The 22610-nt window shown below is 41.8% G+C and overlaps 1 protein-coding gene across 1 annotated transcript in view; it reads left to right on the plus strand.

Moving 5' to 3' along the window:
* Positions 1-22610, plus strand: part of SLC25A21 (solute carrier family 25 member 21) — a 321849-nt gene that overhangs the window by 243889 nt on the left and 55350 nt on the right. Inside the window, exons 8-10 of the mRNA XM_044272495.1 lie at positions 7754-7813; positions 16497-16604; positions 21520-21684. Of these exons, the coding sequence (XP_044128430.1) occupies positions 7754-7813; positions 16497-16604; positions 21520-21684 (333 nt within the window). The remainder of the gene's footprint in view (positions 1-7753; positions 7814-16496; positions 16605-21519; positions 21685-22610) is intronic.

The raw sequence follows: 22610 nt of genomic DNA on the forward strand, positions 1-22610 counted from the left end.
AGCATGGACACGCCCCCTGAGCTGTGATAGGGAGAGCATGGACACACCTCCTGAGCTGTGATAGGGAGAGCATGGACACGCCCCCTGAGCTGTGATAGGGAGAGAGCTGCAGCAGAAAGGACATTCCCCTTGAGCTGCTTGATATAGCAGTTGGAGAAATCAATGGGGAGATCTCTGGATCCATGTGAAGTACAGGGCTGGTTCTAGCTTTGTTAGAAAGAGACTGTCATGTACTGTATGATGTCTGATTTTCATTTTTTATTTTTTAATCATGGGATAGCCGCTTTAAAGGGGGCTTTTAGGGCTTAAAAGGCTGCTGACAGAACTACATGGTGGTCGGGGAGAGCATACACACATACCTTTCATCATCAGGAGAAGTGTGAATATGAATTTTTATTCTGCCATATACTGCTCCAGCATGTGCCCAGCATGCACAGTGCTTTGAGCTGCTTTACAGCTCCTACTTTTTGCTCGGAGTAACTCTGTAGCATCCAATCAGGAGGTCACTACAGCTGTCACTCAGAGCAGAGGGTAGGGGCTGTGAAGAAGCTCAATGCTGAGTGCACTCTACAGCAAAGCACCGCCTTCCTGGGCACTTGCTAGAGCTGTATCTGGCAGAGTAGAAGTTCTCCACAAAAGGTATGTTTTTCTGTACTCCTCGGACCTTCCTAGTGCTGTCAGCAGTTTAGCATGGTCAAAGTTGCTGACACATTCCCTTTAGAGGTTGATGACCTTGATAGGTGATCAATATCTGATTGGTGGGAGTCCGGCTCGCAGTATCCCCACTGATCACCAATTTGAAGGGGCTGCTTCACTAGGGGGAGTGTCGCGGCCTATTCCTCGGCCTGTGATGTGACTTCCATCGGTCACATGGCGCTATATAGCAGCTACGTGATCTATGATACATACGCCCATGACGCTCTTTCTCTTGTGAAGGTCAGGATATCTAATCAGACAGACCTCTATATTCTAACTATGGGATATTAATAATGGGGAGCTTCCTCTTTGTTCATAGGGTCCACTCGCTTTTGTGGTCGTACATTGCGGCAGAATAAAGCTAGCTTTGCACTTGGTGGTAATAGTGCGGCACATTGGCACATCAATGCCGTAAAGTTTTCTTTTTGATACATTATGAACTGTCTCTACTTAGAAACACCATTTTCACCATATTATAATTTTTTTCATGCTCAGACCTGGGGTGGTTATGGCTGGTGAGGGTGGCAGAGAAGATCAGCGCTTCAGGGATGGACATGGATCAGCTTAGGAAGGGAACATCAGGACTACTGTATCAGCTAGAGGAGAGATAAGCAGCATCACGTGTTGCGGCACTACGTACCGCCCGCCATCCAGACACCATGCCTGCAATTACCTTGTTATAAGGTAGGCAACAGATAAGAAATACATTTATTTACATCACTTTTTATACATTCCACTGACTCATTACATTCGGCTGTACTTTCCAGGCTAACACCGTTCGTGGGAGCACCCCTTTAAGTAACTGTGGCTTTATCTATTCAGTTTAGTCTTGTCCGTTGTATTATATTTGAGTCAACACTTTACGCTGTAAAGCATGTTTGCTCTCCACAACAGCTGTATTTACTGTACAAAGCGAGAAATGTGAAGGTTTTTTCTTTTGCCACACATTTCACCAATTGCCTCTGTTAGGGCTCATGCACAGGACGAGCATTTTATGGCTCCCGTAGAGGTGCATGGGGCGTCTACTGGAACTGCGTATGTCTTTGATTTAATAATTATGTGGTGTTCCATAAGGGGGAAATGATATTGTACATATGGCCTCCAATGGAGCTTTTATGGCTGCTTACACATCCTCCATGAGTCCTTGTGTCCACCGATACATACAAGATAAACGGGCATCCAGAGGCCCCCATGTTTATCAGTCCATGAGAAAGTGGCAGGACTCTGCAGTAGGTTTTGTTTTAAAGAACTGTCCTTAGGCTTCCTTCTCATAAAAAAAAAAAAAAAAATGCTGCTACTTTACGTGCAAATTTTTTGGGATTAAAAAAAAAAAAAAGTTACCGTAATGTTTGCCTTTCTAATTTCTGGAAAAGCAGCATAAAATAATGCCTGCCCCATTTATTTTTAAAGTTTATATAACTATTCCTTAGGCTCCACACTAACATTATAAATTCTGGCAGGCTGTTCTGGCAAAGAGCAGCCTGCCAGAGGTTTCTGGATCCGGCATTGCCATATATTAACGTTGTCTATAATGGGGTCCGACGGGCCCTGAATATTAAATAAATGACCAAAATAATCCAATAAATGACCAAAATAAGTTTCTAAAGGCTCCATTCTGACACAAACTTTCTTGAAAAGATAGACTCTAAATGGTTGTTCCTTGGAGTAAAAAATCTGTGGGAAAAGCTAATAATAACAAGAATAAAATAAGCCAAACTCACTCTCACCGATCCCCCACCTCTCAACAAACAGGAAATGCCTGGACAGCCAATCACTCGCACTGTATTAACCTGTCTAATCGGTGATTGGCTGATCAGACATCTCCCGTATTGTCCTGTGTATTGAGTTGGGGGCAGGAAACAGAGACCATTGGGGGCAGGGTAAGCAGCAGAACGAGGTGGCGGGCGATTGGTTGAGGGTAAGACTTCTTCTTTTATTTCTTTATCCCACCCTGAGGTGTTTTACAATAATTTTTTACCCAATAAGACCTCATGCAGAAGACCGTATTTTTGGTCCACGTTTGATCTGCATTTTTGGCTTTTTCGGACACAAACCCATTCATTTCTATGGGGCTGCAAAAATGGATCCGTGCTGCCATTCCGCAAATTGAAGAATATATCCTACTTTTGTCTGTTTTGTGGCCAAGAATAGACATTTCCATAATAACGAGTGAGGAAAGTGTAGGAGTCACATGGCTGGTATTTTGCGGATCCGCAGTTTGTGGACCACAAAATAAATAGTCGTTTGCATGAGGCCTAAAAATTCTAATTTCCTCGTACCTGTGAGGTCAAAATATGAAAGATTATAGACCATATAGGACTCTGGGTCTGTATAAAGGAATGAATCACAGGCAGCTAACCTGTCTTTGCATAGTGGTCATGTCTTGGAAGATTTCTTTATTTTTTGGAGGTAACAAAACGTTTTATAGTAGTCAGTGTCAGCTCAGGTGATGTCCATTGTATGGAAAATGATGACATATAAAGTTCTACCTGCGAAATCACAAAAACTGACTTTCTCAGACATTTTCAGTGTGAGACTCATGCAGTTTATTATCTTAGTCTGATCACAATGAAGGAACAATTAAGTCAGAGGCTCGCTTGTACCTCCAGCGCTTGTGTCAGGCGGAGGTTGACCTCTGCAGTGATTCTTCTAGAAGAAATCTCAGCACTGTATGAGTTTTAAGTGCATGATGTTTACACACTGACATGTAGAATATTCTCTTGTATGAATATCTCACCACTCGCCTGCCCACGTGACGGCACATCACTCATCACACATAATTATACAAAAGCAAAACAACCTTTAACAGCAAACTCAAACATCGAGCCAACTTTACATTTCCTGAGTGCTCTCTGTAGCGAGAGAACTATGTCCTCTGTATTTAGCTAGGAGAAAATGTGTTCCGTATATTGATAAAGAGTAATTATTTGCACTTTATAATCAATCAATAGGGGTCGGTACTGTGCATTTTCTTACATAAATCTCCAATTCCCCACTTCTCTTCACACGGTCACAGAGTTAAAGAAACCAGATATAGGCCACCAAACTGTCACCATCGTGGAAGGATGTATATTATCATGTGTGTAAGGACTCGTGCACATGGCTGCAGCACGGATACCAGCTGTGTGCATTCTGCTTTTTGAGGAACGGTACGTCCTGCCCTCTGTAGAGCTGTCCTATTCTTGTCCACAAAATGGACAATCAGTTCTTTTTTCTTTTGTTCTTTTTTTTTTTTTTGCAGGGCCCCGGAACCGATATATGCATGCGGACAGCACACTGTGTGCTGTCCGCATATTTTGCAGTCCCATTAAAGTGAATGGGTCTGCAGCCGATCCCCCGAAAAAGGCAGATCTAATAAAATTTAAAAAAACACGGTCATGTGCATGAGCCCGAAGACTTCAAGAAGGTGGAGCCACTCTCCTTAAGTCACTCCGGCCAGAGCCCCTCCTGGCTTGACTGGCATCCTGCAGGTCAGGTTCAATGTTGCAAACCACCACCTGGAGTGAAGTGAGGTGCACTGGTCTAGACTTCTACTGTGCACTGCACATGTACCAGATATCGCTGGAGGTGGCTTGTGATGACCTACCTGGCCTGTTGGATGCCAATTAAAACAAGAGGGGGTCCAGCCAACGTGACTCATCCAAGGCTCCATCCCCATGACTCCATACACACATCATTGTGAAGCTGTCACCATCCTGGATAACAGGTTCTTAGCAGTTTGGGACCTAAATCCTGGTGACAAAATTTAGGCTTTCTGCACCAACCACTAGAGGGGGCTTATTTTACATAGATTTACTGCTCCCTTTTCTCTTAAATGGGTTGACCACCGTGGGCAAGTGCTGCAGATACCGGCGCAGTTACTATGCATGCGCCACTACACTTCTGGGTAGCAGCTCATAAACAGAGCCTCTTTACTTTTGCCGCTACTCAAAACCGCAGCTTAAGCTTAAGATTGTTGAGGCTGGGCGAGTTGCTCGCCCTGTCAATCAAGCAACAGGAGGGAGCTTCGACAGACCCTCACAGGTGTACAATTCATTATGTATAAATCAATTTGCTCATCTCTAGTACAGATGATGTGATCATCTCCATTCTCTGGGGAAACCTTTCCCTACTGCAGAGAAAGTGAAGCATTACATGTTGTTTACTGAAATCAGTGGGTTGTTCATGCAATGCACAGACATCACAGGACCATCACAGTGAGGCCTCTTGCACACGAACGTGTGCGCCACGTTGCCATATTGCGACCGCATTTGCGGATCCGCAATACACGGGTGCTGTTCCGTGGGCTATACCGCATCACAGATGCGGACCCATTCACTTCAATGGGTCCTCAAATCCAGAGATGCGGAACGGAAGCACTACGGAGTCCCGTACTTCCGTTTCGCAAAAAGATAGAACATGTCCTATCTTTTTGCAGAACGGCCGGATTGTGGACCCATTAAAGTCAATGTTCTTGTGCAAGAGACCTAAGTGAAACTCTTTGACTAATATATGAGGGGACCAAATGTGGGACTCAACTATCTCCGTATATTGCCCTAGCACAGTGAAAGTCTTCACTTTTTTTTTACATTTTGTTATGTTGCAGCCTTGTGCTAAAATAAAAAAAAGTTAAAATTGTATCTGTCATTCTGCACTCAGTACAGCATAATGACAAAGAGAAAACTGAATTTTACAAATATTTGCTAATTTATTGAAAAGGAAAAACTAAAATCTTGCATTTACTTAAGTATTCAGACTCTTTACTCAGAACTTAGTTGAAGCCCCTTTGGCAGTGATTACAGCCTCCAGTCTTCTTAGAGATGATGCCATAAGGTTTACACACCTGGATTTGAGCATTTTCTGCCATTCTTCTCTGCAGATCCTCTCAAGCTCTGTTAGGTTGGATGGGGACAGTCCATGGACAGCCATTTTCAGTTCTCTCCAGAGATGTTCAATTGGGTTCAAGTCTGGGCTCTGGCTGGGCCACTCAGTGACATTCACAGAGTTGCTCTTAAGCCTCTCTTGTATTGTCTTGGCTGCGTGCTGAGGGTCATTTTCTTGTTGGAAGGTGGACCTGTAAGCCCAGTCTGAGGTCCAGAGCACTCTGGATCAGGTTTTCATTAAGAATATTTCTGTACTTTGCTTAATTTAGCTTTCCCTCAACTCTGACCAATCTCCCTGTCCCAGCCACAGAAAAACAACCCCATAGCATGATGCTGTCACCACCATACTTCACTGTAGTGAAGCTGTTAGGCATTGCCTCATTTCCTCCAAATATGACTCTTGGAATTGAGGCCAAAAAGCTCCATCTTGGTTTCATCAGACCGGAGAATCTTGTTTAGGTGCCTTTTAGTAAACTTTCATGTGTCTTGTACTGAGGAAAGGCTTCGTTTTGGCCACTCTGCGATAAAGCCCAGATTGGAGCAATTCTGCACTGAAGGTTGACTTTCTGGAATTTTTTCTTATCTGCACACAGGATCTTTGGAGCTCAGCCAGAGTGACCATTGGGTTCTTGTTCCCTTCTCCTCTGATTACCTACTTTGGTGGGGCGGACAGCTCTAGGAAGAGTCTTGGTTCTTCACAACTTCCATTTAAGAATTGTGGAGGCCACTGTGCTCTTGGAAACTTTCAGCGCAGCAGGTTTTTGCTCTGATATGCATTGTCAGCTGTAAGACCTTATATAGACAGGGCTGTTTCTTTCCAAATCATGTCCAATAAACTGAATTTGCCACAGGTGGACTCCAATCAAGATGCAGAAACCTCTCAAAGATTATCGAGAAAAATGGGAGCCCCCCAGAGCGTCATAGCAAAGGGTCTAAATACTTGTGTCCATGCGAAATATAACCAGTCAGGATTTGGATCTGTGTCCTTCCTTATGTTTACTGTTGGCCCAACATATTCTGAGATGAGTGGTGCGAGATGACAAGCTTTAAAACATTTAAATACAGGGTGGCCACGAAAAAGTAGCCCACCTCCAGCGATAGTATGACAAGATGAACGAGCAAGAGGATTGTTTTTGTTTAATTACCCACAAGTCGCAAAAGATGCTGAAAGTGGTCCCCGTTCACATCTATGCATCTTCGGGCACGTCGGATTATGTTTGCTGATACTGCCTTGCAGCTCTTCAACAGTGAAGCGGCAGAAGAAAAAATGTCCTGCTTTTTCCAACAAGATGGGGCAACATGCCAGACCTCACGGAACTCGCTGGCACAGGTTCATGAACTGTTTACGGAGGACCGAACTGTGAGCAAGGGGTTATGGCCACCACATTCCTCAGACTTGTCTACATACGATTTTTATCTGTGGGTAAAAAACTGAAAGTGTCCGCTAACAATCTACATCCTCTGGATGAACTCAAGGAAAATATAACAAACACCATCCGCAGCATCACTGCTGAAGAGCTGCAAGCAGTATCAGCCAACATAATCCCACCTGCCCAAAGATGCATAGACGTGAATGGGGACCACTTTCAGCATCTTTTGTGGCTTGTTGGTAATTAAAAAAAAAAACACTCCATTTGCTTGTTCATCTTGTCCTACTATCTCTGGAGGCAGGCTACTTTTTGGGGGTCTTTTTTTCTGTACAGAGCTGAGATGCTCTAGTAGCAGCCTGTGGATTTTCTCTTTTTTCCATCAGTTGGGGAACTGACGGGCTCCTTATCTCTGCTCTCTGACATTATAAACACTCATTATAGCTCAGTTCTTATCTTACTGATAAGCGGCTTAAATGAGTATTTATGACCTCTTAGTAATTTACAGATAAGGGTTATTAGATGAGGGCACAAAGTGAAAGTATCAGTCACACAGCTAGAAAAATAGTTAACTCTTTGTGACAGAAAGGCTCAATATTTATAATAAAGGCCAATTGAAAACATTATTTTTAGCCAAAAATTTGTAAAATGCAATCCTAAACAAAAAATGCTTACTGTCAGTGGCTTGAAATGTACAACTAGTACAGATCTTATCCTACTTTCTTGGAGTTGCAGGTAAAAATTATTTCTGGCAATATATATTCAATACTTTATCATTAAGCGAGATCTCTTCAACAGACTGATGATCATGGATTTACTTTCTTTCAGTTCTTCACCTTTGAACAATACAAAAAGCTGCTTACTCTATTGTCTTTGCCTCCTGCATGGGTGAGTCAAATAACTTTTTCATATCCTAAGGCTAAGTTCACACATCTCTCATTTTCGCAAATCCACACGAATTGACAGCACAATTCCAGTTAGTGAAGTTTTACCCAGACTTTTTGCATGCTGTTAATTTTTTTTTAAGTGCGGATTCCATTTGAAAAAATCTGCAGTTTGTTCATTATTTTCTGCATTGTCTGTGGATTTGCTGAAGATGTTTCCATTGAAGTCAAATCTGCATCGAAGTCCACAAGACAGAAAGATTAGTTGCAGATCTGCAATGAAATCCGCACCTCCGTGTATAAATCCGCATCACATTTTGTTATGAATATAAGTTGCAGATTTTGATGTGGATTCATATGCTCATAATCTGCAGTGTAAATAATGCTACCAGGTGTAATGAAACCTGATACATATGATGGTATAATTGTCCTTAATAAGCCACTGTACAGTGCTGTGAAGATATTTCCCCTCATACCTGCTCCCTATTTTAACATACTGGTCATACTTTTTTTTTATTATTATTATCTTTATTAGAATAAGACATATACAGACCATTTTAATAAAATAAAAATTCAAACTTATTATACTTTATTTCCCCCATAGACCACCTAGTTCCCACCTACCCTTGCGATGCGTCTCAAATCCCTCTATCACTCAGAAAAAAAACAGAGAGAGCAAAAGGAAAAGCTAAGAAGGAAAGAACAAGAAGAAAAAAAAAGTCAAAAAGAATCAAACCTAAAGATGAGAGGAGGAGGTTTAACACCTCCAAGCCTCCCAAGCCGTCCACTTCTTTTGGGCATTTATTTGCTTATAAAGAATATTTTCATCGTTTTTTACCTTATTAACCAAGTTTATCCATGTGTTCAGCTCTGGAACATATTGTGAAAACCAGGCCCGAATAAACAGGAGCAGTCTAGCCAGAAACAATATGCTACCTAAAAGAATCTTCTTGTATTTATGGATACTTAACTTAGAAAGATCACTCAGCATCCAACATTCTACCATAAAAGGAATCTGTAGTCTCAATTTATGAATAAGAAAATTATTAATAGCACTCCAGTATTCTTTTAGTTTTGGGCAAGATCAGAGCATATACAGATGATCTGCACCAGGTAAATCACACCGTGGACACTAAGAACTATCTCTTAACCCACATGTATTAAGCCATAAGGGCGTAAGATATAATCTATGCAAAATATTGAATTGTACTAAAGCCTGTATATGGAGATTATACCAAAGAGGAGTGCATTGGAGCGTTCCGTTTATCCCCAGCCATGATCTAATAATGTCCCAAGAGTTGGATAATAGCTTTCTAGCCTCTTTGTACTCCTGTTCCACATTAATCAGTTGCCCAGATTCCAGTAAGGTAAATATATTGTTATATGAGGATCTCCTCACCAGAGTCGTACACAATGCACTTTTCTCCCATTCACGATATAACCATAACTGTCGGCTATAAAATACCCCTTGAAGTAGGGAAGATTCCAACACCCCCCCACCCCCCCCCCCCCCCCCCCCCCTGCTCCAGCGGCTTATACAAATATTCCAATTTAAGCCTAACCGCTTTCTTCCCCACAACAAGTCATTAATCATACTCACCATAAGTTTGAAAAATGTATCCTCTATCCATATGGGTGGGTTCCTAAGGATATAGAGGAGTTAGGGTAGGATCACCATCATAACCAGGGATACTCTGTCAGCTCTGGATAAAGTAAGTCGCAGCCTAACCCCAATTTTTAATCTCCGTTTAGTTAACAATGGGTTGAGGTTAAGCTATAAAAAATCTTCAATCTTGGGAAATATAATCATACCCAAGTATTGAAAGGTATCAGAAACATTCAACTTGCTCAAAAGTCCCTCACTAGAGGGTACAAAGCTATCCACTGGCATGAGAGTAGTTTTTGACCAATTTATATCTAGGCCTGAGACCTTATCAAAGGAGTTAACTATTCGGATGAGTCTTGGAAGAGTTGTATTAGTATGATCTATAAAAAATAAGACATCATCCACATATAAAGAAATACGATCCTCTATCCCTAAAGTTCCAAACCCTTTAATTTTAGTGTCCTGCCTAACAGCCAAGGCTAAGGGCTCAATATAGATATCAAATAACAGTGGTGATAATGGGCAACCTTGGCGAGTACCCCTATTCAAAGTAAAACTAGATGTCAAACTCCCATTAATGTTCAATCTCGCCAAAGGAGATCTATATAACAGTTTAATTATATCTATAAATCTATCTCCAAATCCCATCCTACCCAAAACCTTCCAGAGGAATCTCCTCTCCACTCTGTCAAAGGGCTTAGAGACATCCAAAGACAGAATGGAACTAGAGACTCCCCCCGGGTGACTAAATATTCGTAAATAGGTGATGTAGGTTATGATGAGTACCCTTATTTGGAATAAACCCATTCTGGTCTGGATGTATAATTGAAGGGATAACCTTAGAGAGCCTTGTAGCCAGAATCCTTGAGAGAAGCTTGACATCCGTATTTAATAACGATATAGGTCTATATGACCCCAAATCTAGGGGGCCCTTACCTTTTTTCGGAATTAATATTATTACAGCTTCTGTCATTGATTCCGATAGACTCCCATCCTCCAATGACTCATCGAATACTTCAACAGCCTAGGAAGAATAACGTCCCTATATTTAAAATTCATATAGAAACCCATCTGATCCAGGGGAGGAGTTACCAGAGCATACTTTAATTCCTGCTTCCAATTCCTGTATAGAAAAATCCACCTCAAGCGAATCCCATTGGATGTCAGTAATGGCTGGGAAGGAGATGGCGTCCAAATAGGAATCCATCATTTCCTCCGTAATATTGCTATCTGATTTGTATAGGTCTGAGAAATGGTTCAGAAAAGTTCCCTTTATGAGATCCTGATCATTAACTATTTTACCATCTGTTAAACGGATGTTACCTATCTGTTTTTTATTATCCTGATAAGAAATCACTCTCGACAGCAATTTTTCTGGACGCCCTGATTCAGTAAAAATAATTTTGACCCCTGAAGAATAGCCTCTGTTGAGCCTTCTCCAACAAAAGTCAGAATAAGCTTGGCTTGTCTTCTGCATGTTTTTTCTATTTTTCTATTTCTGTCTTATTCCTAGAAAAGGAATGTGTAGCTGATATCGCTGCTTCTTTTAAAGTCTTCTCATTGATACCATATCCTTTCCTTAGATTAGCAATATTACTAGCAAAAATCCCCCTCATGTATGCCTTAAACGCATCCCAGACTACTTGGGTTTTAGCTGAATTGTAATTGGTATTCCAAAAACACACAATCTCCTGTTGTATTAATTCATGATTCTCCATTACCGACATCCAATGGGGATTTAATCTAAATGGGGTTTTCGACCATATCTTCATTGTGGGCCATACAGATCTCAAGAGACAAAGGTACATGGTTCGAAAGAGACGTTGCCTCATATTTCATCCATTTTACATAACTCATATATTTTTCATTTATTAAGGCCAGACCTATCCTAGACATAGATTTTCCAGATTTGCTTATACAGGAGTAAGCTCTTCTCCCATGTCCTAACCATCTCCAAACGTCCCCAAAACCCCATTCCTGACAAAAACGTGCCAAGGCAGATCCTTGGGCAAATGTATAGCCACCCCCCATGGAGATCCTGTCTGTAGTAGGATTGATGACACAATTAAAGTCCCAAATAACTAATGAGGGGCATTCAGGCAATTGTTCTATAAAAGTTAACAAAGAGTTAGCACATTTAAGGAAAAAGGAGGTGGGATATAAACAAAAGCTAGAATATACATCCTTATAGACCAGTTAGTTTAACTTCTGTTGTGGGAAAAATGTTTGAAGGAATCTTAAGGAACTATATACAGGAGTATGTGACTATAAATAATATTATAAGTGATAACCAGCATGGGTTTACCAAGGACAGAAGTTCTCAGTCTAACCTGATTTATTTTTATGAGGAGCTGAGTAGTAGCCTGGACAGAGGGGTGGCTGTGGATGTAGTGTTTCTGGATTTTGCAAAGGCTTTTGATACTGTCCCTCATAGACTCTTAATAAGTAAAGTAAGGTCTATTGGCTTGGAAAGTATAGTTTGTAATTGGATTGAAAACTGTCTGAAGGACCGTGTCCAGAGAGTTGTGGTCAATGATTCCTATTCAGAATGGTCCCGGGTTATAAGTGTGTACCTTAAGGTTCAGTGCTGGGCCCTTTATTATTTAATGTATTTATTAATGATATTGAGAATGGGATTAATAGCACCATTTCTATTTTTGCAGATGACACTAAGCTGTGTAGTACTGTGCAGTCTATGGAAGATGTCCATAAACTCCAAGCTGACTTGAACACTCTGAGTGATTGGGCATCAACTAAGGTTCAATGTGGACAAATGTAAAGTTATGCATCTTGGTAGTAATAATCTCTGTGCTTCATATGTCCTAGATGATGTAGCACTGGGAGAGTCACTTATAGAGAAGGATTTGGGTGTCCTTGTGAATGGTAGATTAAATTATAGTATACAATGTCAATCAGCTGATTCTAAGGCCACCAGAATATTGCAATGCATTAAACGAGGCATGGACTTGCGGGGCAGGGATATAATACTACCACTTTACAAAGCGCTGGTGCAGCCTCATCTGGAATACGCAGTCCAGTTCTGGGCACCAGTACATAGAAAGGATGCACTGCAGCTGGAACAAGTACAGAGGAGAGCGACTAAAATGATAAGGGGAATGGAGGGTCTTAGTTATGAAGAAAGATTAAAATAATTTTATTTATTTAGTCTTGAGAAGAGATGTCTAAGGGGGGACATGATTAACCTGTACAAGTATATAAATGGGCCATACAAAAAATACGTTGAAAAGCTGTTCCATGTAAAATGTGCTCAAAAGACAAGGGGGCCCTGCCTCCGACTGAAGAAGAAAAAGTTCAGTCTCCAGAAGCATCAAAGCTTCTTTACTGTGAGAACTGTGAAGCTGTGGAATAGACTTCCTCAGGACGTGGTCACAGCAGGAACAGTGGACAGTTTTAAAAAGGGTTTAGGCTCCATTCACACGTCCGCAAAATGGGTCCGCATCCTTTCCGCAATTTTGCGTAAAGGGTGCGGACCCATTCATTCTCTATGGGGACGGAATGTGCTGTCCGCATCCACATTTGCGGATCCGCACTTCCGCATCCGTGCTTCCGTTTCCGCAAAAAAATAGAACATGTCCTATTCTTGTCCGCAATTGCGGACAAGAACAGGCATATTCTATTATGTCGGCAATGTGCGGTCCGCAAAATGCGGAAAGCACATTGCCGCTTTCCGTGTTTTGCGGATCCGTGTCTCCGTGTATCCGCAAAACACATTGCGGACGTGTGAATACAGCCTTAGGCGAATTCTTAAAAGTAAAAAATATAAATGCTAATGAAAACGTGTAGAAATCTGAGTCTCACTTCCTTCTGGGATTCGCGTCCCCACCTATCCCTTGGTTGAACTTGATGGACGTTTGTCTTTTTTCAACCGTATTAACTATGTAACATAATTTCCCAGCAAGTTTACAATACAAAAAAACTAATCTCCTCTGCTTATCAACAGAGGATGCCTCGCAGACAAAGTCAATCGCTCTATAAATAAAAACTGTCACTTTTTTAGAGTAACTAGTAAAGGTAGAATGATACGTCTGCGCAGCCCATCCCCTGCCGAACCGCAGGGAGGTCTCCTCAATAAAATGAGTTTCAACCAAGCAAACAATCGCTGGTAAGTGTCTCTGCACGAGATAAAAAAACACTTGTCTCTTTAATTCATCCCCCAGACCCCGAACATTCCAGGTTAAGATTCTAGCTGACATTAAAGGGAGTCTGTCACCACAATTTACCCTTATAGACCACTTACATAGCACTGTAGCATATCTATAGATCAGTCAAACGGTACCTTTGTCTTTTTGTTTGGATGTTCACCAGGGGCAAAAACTGAGTTTTATTCATATGTAAATGAGGGCTCGCAAGTGCCCAGGGGCGGCGTTCGGGCTGTAAGTGCCCAGGACACTCTGCCTTCTTCTCACATAACCCCTCCCCAGCCTGTTGCTTGGCCCGCCCTGTAAGCCTCTTACGTCATCCAGTGTACTGGCTGATATCCCGCCGGCGCATGCACACTGTGATGACCATTGTGGGCAGCAGCATCATTCCATGCAGTGCGCATATGCGGGCGGGATATCGGCCAGTACACTGGATGACGTAAGAGGCTTACAGGACAGGCCAAGCAACAGGCTGGGGAGGGGTTATGTGAGAAGAAGGCAGAGCGTCCTGGGCACTTACAGCCCGAACGCCACCCCTGGGCGGGCACTTGCGAGCCCTCATTTACATATGAATAAACCTCCGTTTTTGCCCCTGGTGAACATCCAAACAAAAAGACAAAGGTACCTGTTTGACTGATCTATAGTTATGCTATAGTGCTATATAAGTGGTCTATAAGGACAAATTGTGGTGACAGACTCCCTTTAAGTCGGTTAACAAAACTCTCTCTTTTCAAAGATCCTTGAGATTTTCAGATCCTATCCCCCCCCCATCCTATGAGACACATCGCAATCCTCCCCAAAAAACTCATTTACCCTCCTAATCCACTTGATCCGCCACATTCTGCAACAGATCTCTCAACTAAGACCATCCCTTCCCCTCTCACTACCACATAACCCCACCACTGCTACCAAACAAGAAAAGGAAAATAGAACTAATCAGATATTATTCCGGTCTAAACCAATTCATGGAGAGAAGCAAAGTATCAAAGAAATGAGTTCCCTCATTAAAAATTATCCGAAGTTTAGCTGGATAAACAAATGAATACTTAATATCCTTTTCCTGTAAAAGTTTTTTAACCGCAGTAAAAGTACCTCTCTATTCTTGAATCTCCTTGTGCACTCACTGTGCACTCAAACACCAGGAAGACATGATGACGTAGGCAAGGTGCGTCACGCCCTCCTCCTCTCCTCCTGACATTTCCCACCAGCCCTCGTGTTGCCCGGCATTAGGAGCTGCTCCCAAGCCCTAGATCGAGCTGCCGATCCGCTTTAGTGGCTGTTTGAGCTGATCGTTGCTACGGAGGCTACCTGCTTGGTTTGTGAGCCTAGGAGGTATTCGTACTCCTCACTAAACTGACTGGACCTGTATTGAACTTGGAGTCCGTAGAATTACTCTCTACTTTATTCCTCCTAAGGGTCTCCTCTGATCTCCCACCCTCTGCCCATCTATATCTCCCGGACCTTATAGATTGTGTGGTTCGGCTGCGGTTCCTCTGATCCCGCTTGTCTACCACGTGGATTCCTCTGCCGGTTCCTCGTTCCTTCTCTGTGTGTTGCATCTTGCTGACCGTCTACAAGGAGATTGGTGAGACTTTTCCTTTTTGGATTTGTTTTTTGTGGTGTGCTGAAGGCATTTTTTATAACAGACTAATATACAAGCAGCTTATTCAGGAAAAAGCGAAATTGAAGAAAAGGGGAGAAAGAGGAGGGAAGAGAGAAGGAAAAAAAAATCGGAAATGGGCCCTAAGCAAAATAGGCGCTCAGTGGACTTATTTGGGGTACAGACAGCCCAGAGACCTTTGGATTCAGCAAAAATTAGTACCAGAGAAAGACTAAAAGGGCTGCAGGATACTAACTCTAAAAGAAATAAGAATTCTGCAATTACGGTGGAGGAAACATTGAATGAATTCTCCCAAGGTGAGGGAACGGAGACAGTGGAGGAAGGAGAACTATCCAATGTTGAATCTTCCCCTCTAAAAGAAATATTGCTGGCAATCAAAAAAAATGGGGAAATAATACAGGATATGTCAATGCAGCCCGGGTCGATCCAATCTGATGTAGCCCTGATAAGGGATGATGTATCGAAGATTCGGGGGAGAGTTAATGCCGTAGAAAAGTCAGTGGGTGCTTTACAGAATGAACTTAAAACATAAAAAACTTAAATCTCTACCCTAAAGACGGATCTTAACATGCTTAGAAAAAAGTTGTAGACTTGGAGGGCAGGTCAAGGAGATGGAACGTGAGAATCCTGGGGTTACCTGAGGGTGCTGAGGAAAAAAATCCTGCTCAAATGATACAAATGTTGATCCTGGAGAAGTTTGGAAAAGAACATTTTTCTCCCTTGTTTTTAGTGGAAAGGGCACACCTGGTCCCCGGAGGTAAACCAATTCCTGGAAGGCAGCCACGGACACTCCTGGTGAAGATATTAGTCTCGCGAAACAGAGATATGTTATTGAGAAGGGCAATGGAGTGTTCTCCTGCTTTTTTTTCCCGACTTTTCCAAGGAGAGCATACTGATCATACTTAAAAGGGTCTGTAGAATAAGCCATCAGTATTTGATTTGCGGGGTACCATCCCCGTAACCGCCAAGATAAGATCAATGAATCTGATGATGAATGAATAAATCGATCATTGATGCCTGCGGTTCTCCACGCAGGGCTGCGTCCCATTTATTTTCTGCACAGGCACAGCACCTCATCTATACAGGTGGTCATGACTGGTGCTACAGCACAGTTCCATTCACTTGAATGTCATTCAGCTCTAATATGTTGATCATATTGAATTCATACATTCAGTCATACTACATTCAATATGTGTGACGTCATCATTCTGTACATACTGACATCATCTTGGCACAAGTCCATGGACTTGCAGATATAGTTATTACTATAACACATTTGTACATGCCGCCTTCTTTGCAGGTGTTTGCAATTGCTGGATTCGGTTCTGGACTGACGGAAGCAGTGGTAGTAAATCCTTTTGAAGTTGTAAAAGTCAGTCTACAAGCTAACCGCGATACATATGCCCTGGTAAGAGTTTTAAAACTGTATATTTGTCATGCTATTATTGATGTTCATAATTTAGTTTATGTGGCCAAGGCCATGCGTTAGTTTTCTAGTTCTTGCAGAAACTGAGTTTACTCCAGTACAGGCCAAATGAGCATCCACTTCTTACCCAGTCTGCACCAAAAATTTTTAGATTACACCCCTGAGGGAGCTTCACAGTGAAGAATTGTCGAATTAGCTGATCAGTATTAGGCCTGTTTCACACTGGCATTACTCGTTCCAGCAGGGGTATTTGTCCAGCATATTTGCTGGTCCCCATTATAGTTAATGGGGCCGGGGGACTTCAGGAAGCGCACAGCTATACGCGGTAGTTACAGTTCGGCAGGCTGTTCCCCTGCCCAAACAAGTAACCACAGTGTGAAACAGGCCTTAGCAGTGGAACCACTGTGTCAACCAATCGGTTTGACTTTGGACTAATCCTTAAAAACCCTTTGAGGACCATAAGATTACCGTCATCAATATAAAAATAATTATATTTTTTTCCATTTAAGAATGTATTTGAATAATAAATAAAACCATTTCCACACTTCACCTTTCACAGACACTATTGCGAAGCACAAAGAGATCAGGCAAAACTCATAGACAGTAACAGGCTGTGCAAATCCTAGAAACAGTCCAAAGGTCAGGGCAGGCAGCACAGGGTCAGTACAGTGATAGTACATGGGTTAGGTCAGACGGCAGAGATTCCAAATCCGGTAACCAGGCAGAAGTCGGTATACAGGGAGACAATCGTATTGTATCATTCTTTGCAGGATCTAGCAAGCTAGCAGACCTGTTTCTCAGGCAGTGAGACAAATGGCACAGCACGTATAGCAGAGCTGATTAACACATTACAAGCAGCTACACACAGAACCAAAGGAGGTTAACTGTTGTAATACTGCAAAAACAAGGTGAGGTTCAAAGAAGAATATCTCCACTAGACACACAGAACACAAGCGCCTGGGCTGCGCTGGAACTGCGACATTCACAGGGTGAGTGGAGTGTCGCCTGTGCCTATCCGGACTAGCATGGCAGCGGCGGGCATGGGCCACCAAAGTAACAATTTATTAGATTCCATTACATGCTATTTCTGTCTTACAGGCATATTAACACCATCATACAGAATTTGTAATTCAGTGAATGTCCAACTTTAAAGTCTATGGGGTGGGACTAGTAGATTTTAGAGAGTACTTTGGCCAATGACATTTACTGTTGGACGAGGGTGAATGTGTGGCCGATCAGTAGTCATTCCAGGAAGGCTGTCCATAAAGCACCATGAATGAAATTCAGTAAGATCACAACGGATGGTCAAATATTAGAAAAAATAACATAGTGCAGAATAGATTTATTATAAAATTGTACAAGCAGGTAGAATAAGCCTTGAAAATATGTTATGAATAAATGATGAGCTGCTGCAACATGTTTTGGCGATGCACAGAGCCTCTTCAGACATAGGCAGTTTTAGCACCAAGCATTGTTGTTTTGACTCCAATGATACCTTGTATGGATCTGGTTAGTTTCCCATCTATCTAACTACACTGCCTGTCCAAAAAAAAAGTCTCCACCCAAAAAAAAAAGGTTACACACCCTAATATTTTGTTGGACCGCCTTTAGCTTTGATTGTGGCAGGCATTCGCTGTGGCATTGTTTCAATAAGCTTCTGCAATGTCACAAGATTTATTTCCATCCAGTGTTGCATAAATTTTTCACAAAGATCTTGCATTGATGATGGTAGAGTCTGACCGCTGCGCAAAGCCTTCTACAGCAGATTCTCAATGGGGTTAAGGTCTGGACTCTGTGGTGGCCAATCCATGTGTGAAAATGATGTCTCATGCTCCCTGAACCACTCTTTCACAATTTGAGCCCAATTAATCCTGGCATTGTCATCTTGGAATATGCCCGTGCCATCAGGGAAGAAAAAATCCATTGATGGAATAACCTGGTCATTCAGTATGTTCAGGTAGTCAGCTGGCCTCTAGTCAGCTGGCCTCATTCTTGGAGAACATACTGTTGCTGAACCTAGACCTGACCAACTGCAGGAACCCCAGATCATAACACTGCCCCCACAGGCTTGTACAGTAGGCACTAGGCATTATGGGTGCATCACTTCATCTGCCTCTCTTCTTACCCTGATGTGCCCATCACTCTGGAACAGGGTAATCCTGGACTCGTCAGACCACATGACCTTCTTCCATTGCTCCAGAGTCCAATCTTTATGCTCCCTAGCAAATTGAAGCCTTTTTTCTGGTTTGCCTCACTGATTAGTGGTTTTCTTACGGCTACACAGCTGTTCAGTCCCAATCCCTTGAGTTCCCTTCGCATTGTGCGTGTGGAAATGCTCTTACTTTCATTATTAAACATTGCCCTGAGTTCTACTGTTGTTTTTCTTCGATTTGATTTCACCAAATGTTTAAGTGATCGCCGATCACGATCATTCAGGATTTTTTTTCTCTGCGCATTTCTTCCTCGAATACTATGGGTCTCCACTATCCTTCCAGTTTTTTATAATGCGTTGGACAGTTCTTAACCCAATTTTAGTAGTTTCTGCAATCTCCTTAGATGTTTTCTCTGCTTGGTGCATGCCAATGATTTGACCCTTCTCAAACAGACTTACATCTTTTCCACGACCGCGAGATGTGTCTTTCGACTTGGTTGTTTAAGAAATGAGAAGCAACTCATTGCACCAGTTGGGGTTAAATAACTTATTGCCAGCTGAAAGATAATCGGCTATGCAGTAATTTTCCAATAGGAGGCTCATGACTATTTGCTTAGTTAAATCCAGGTGGCGACTTTTTTTTTTGGACAGGCAGTGTAGATACATTTCCAGCTGTCTACCGATGGCTATTTGGCTTGGCTATATTCCCTTGTCAAATCCCAAAAGTCGGATTTTTGACTCATAGGGGGCTATTTCCACAGAGTGGCACTAGCGAGATGGTTCTCTTCCTTTTATGTAAATACCCTGGACAATTAAAACACGTTTGAATAACATTAAACAATAATGTACAAGTTCTTGTAAATACCTTGTCTGTTTTAGTTGATGTGCCATTTATGGGTTTTCTTCCATCTTGATTCCTTCTTTCCCTCTGATGGTTTCCCCTAATGCAGCCTATGACTTTACCGAGGAGCTAGAATTTCATCACGCTGCACTTGCTCCGCTCTGAGGCTTATCTAAAAGCAGCAAGTTATAGATCAGTGACATAGAAATGCTGTCCTCTATGCCATTCTGCAGAGTTTGTGTATCCAACCTTATGCAGCTTTAGCCGGTCTCCCCTGCCTCCTGCTTGTGATAGGATACATTCTGTCAGCTTCTACAAGCAGGATGGGAATTTGCATCTCATAGGATACACTGGATATTCTGCACACAGCACACACCTATAATGTAGACAGTGTAATTCAGGGGAGTTTTATAACTTAGCAGCTACTCACTGTATGAACTCATCTGGAGGCTAACTTCCTGTCTACACAGGAAAGCATGCTCTGAATAGGTGGTCATTCTAGAGATCACATGACTAGGTACTCATAATGAAACGGTTTAAAATGTATTGATGCAACTGAACTGGGATGGAACCACATACACTGGTGAGTTGGCAATATATGTAATAAAAAAAGAAAAAAATCCAGGCTTCTTTAACAAAACAAATGGAGTTGACCTCTGAAATCACTTAGATCTCATCCTCTATTTTCAATTGTTTTACTTTTCAACTCAAAATTTATCTTCATCTTTACTTCTTGAGTGACAGTCTCGATTTCAGTGCTCTGCATTCCTTCATCAGTCAGTCTTTCATATCTTCTGTCTTCTCCTGTCCTTCATGTGTCAAGGAGGAAAAGGCCTCAAGATCAACAAAGCAAGTGCTACCGGGTGTTCACAATGACAGCTACCTATTATGTAGGGACTGACCGTAGACATCTTGATTCTTGTGCAACCCATCAGTTATTTATCATTAGCAAATCATAGTCTTGAATCAGTAGATTGTGCGGTGAATCATACAGATGACTGTATAGCACAATGTGATTGGTCGTGGACTTGTAGCAAACAGATTTGTCAAAATTATACAGTCAGCATCCAATCTTGTCTCATTGTGATTTTAATATGAATGCATTTTGTATCATCCTTTGACAATATAGCAGGTTTACCATTACCATCATTCCTACATAAAACCTCAGATAACCAATAAAAGTAACACTGCTATTCTATATGTCACAATGTCGCTTTAGGTCTGTGCTAACTTATTATGAGTAGTTTTAGCTTCATTCTTCTGATGCACACCTCCAAACTTAATGCACAAACGTAGAGTTCAAAGATAATATTCCGGCTTCCTGCAGCCACCACTAGAGGGAGCTCACTACATACTGCAGCAGTGATTGTCTAAGCGGGCATTACATGTGCATCGAGAGATACCAATGATAGACCCAAGCGGCATCGGAATTGGAACATCACCCAATCTGTGGGTATGTTTTTTTAAATTTATTTTGTAACCCATTGTGAGCTACAAGATAGCCATTAACAGTCTTTTGCCATAGAGTTCCTAATCACGTGTTGTTGTTTTTATACATAGTGACCTGCAGCCATCAGTATTGGGAGCTTAGGAGCTTACTGTATACTGTTTTATTATTAAGTTCAGTGTATCAATTTATTCCATGAGCTCCCTCTAGTGGTGGTTCTAGGCAGTCAAAATTTTATATTTTAATGGGGTTGCCTCACCCCCAAATTTTACTTATGTCCTCAAAAGTGCTTCTGGTCCAGGTTAGGGTCTTTGGTGTGATGAACATAAAGGCCAGCATCTTATAAGTTCTAGCTCTTACTGTAACCATTATTTTTTTAATCAGTCATTATTTTTCAGGATATGTAAGATGTTTTGCAATATTGTCATAGAATATAACCCATCATGTTACCTTCCAGCAACCATCCACCCTTACACAGGCTCGTAATATCATCCAAACAGAGGGTATAGGACTGAGAGGTCTCAACAAAGGACTGACTGCCACTTTGGGACGCCATGGAGTCTTCAATATGGTCTATTTTGGATTCTATTTCAATGTGAAGAATGCTATCCCTGTTAATAAGGTATTATTTATGAGTCATAGAAGAATATGATTGTCATTGATAGAGTTTATAAGAACCATATTACTAGTTCGTCATGTGTGAATAAACTTGGCTCTGTATACTCTCTGAGGACATGAGGAGATGAGATCTTTAGTCTTCTACAATGGATAGACTCTGATTTTCCTGGCATGTGGTCGTCACCCAGCATCAAGAAGGGAAGCATTATTTGTTATTGCCCTCTGTCTTTGCTCCTTGTATAGTTATATACTCCTGATAACCTGTGCATAACCCATCTTTGCAAGCTTATTTTTGCAGCTGGATGGGGGCTTTTGCTTTTGGGAGATCAGTTTTGCCTCGACTTGAGAATTGTTTCTTCCTTTCCCTCATGAAGACACAGCACATATGTGTTGGATGCATCCTATTATTGACAAGTTATTCTTCACATGACCCCCTCTTGTTATTATCACTGCTGGTTACATTCCCGTGATAGGTTGGAGGAGATAGTAGATAGCATGGTGAAAAAATAGCTTATAAAGGTATGAGAATGAACTGTGAAATTTACAGGTAGAAATGAATGAATGAAAATCCATGGGCGTCCGCAGAAATTTTATTGACATCCATGCTCTGCTTGTTTCTGAGAATGTAATGAAGGGAAGGGGCTTATTCATTATCACAAAGTATAATAACACATAAGAAAAAGTATGTGATCCCTTTGGAATGATATGGATTTCTGCACAAATCGGTCATAAAATGTGATCTGATCTTCATCTAAGTCAGAACAATAGACAATCACAGTCTGCTTAAACTAATAACACACAAATAATTAAATGTTACCATGTTTGAACACACCATGTAAACATTCACAGTGCAGGTGGAAAAAGTATGTGAACCCCTAGACTAATTACATCCCCAAGAGCTAATTGGAATGAGGTGTCAGCCAACTGGAG

This window comes from Bufo gargarizans, chromosome 11 (assembly GCF_014858855.1).
Source record: "Bufo gargarizans isolate SCDJY-AF-19 chromosome 11, ASM1485885v1, whole genome shotgun sequence".
NCBI lineage: Eukaryota > Metazoa > Chordata > Amphibia > Anura > Bufonidae > Bufo > Bufo gargarizans.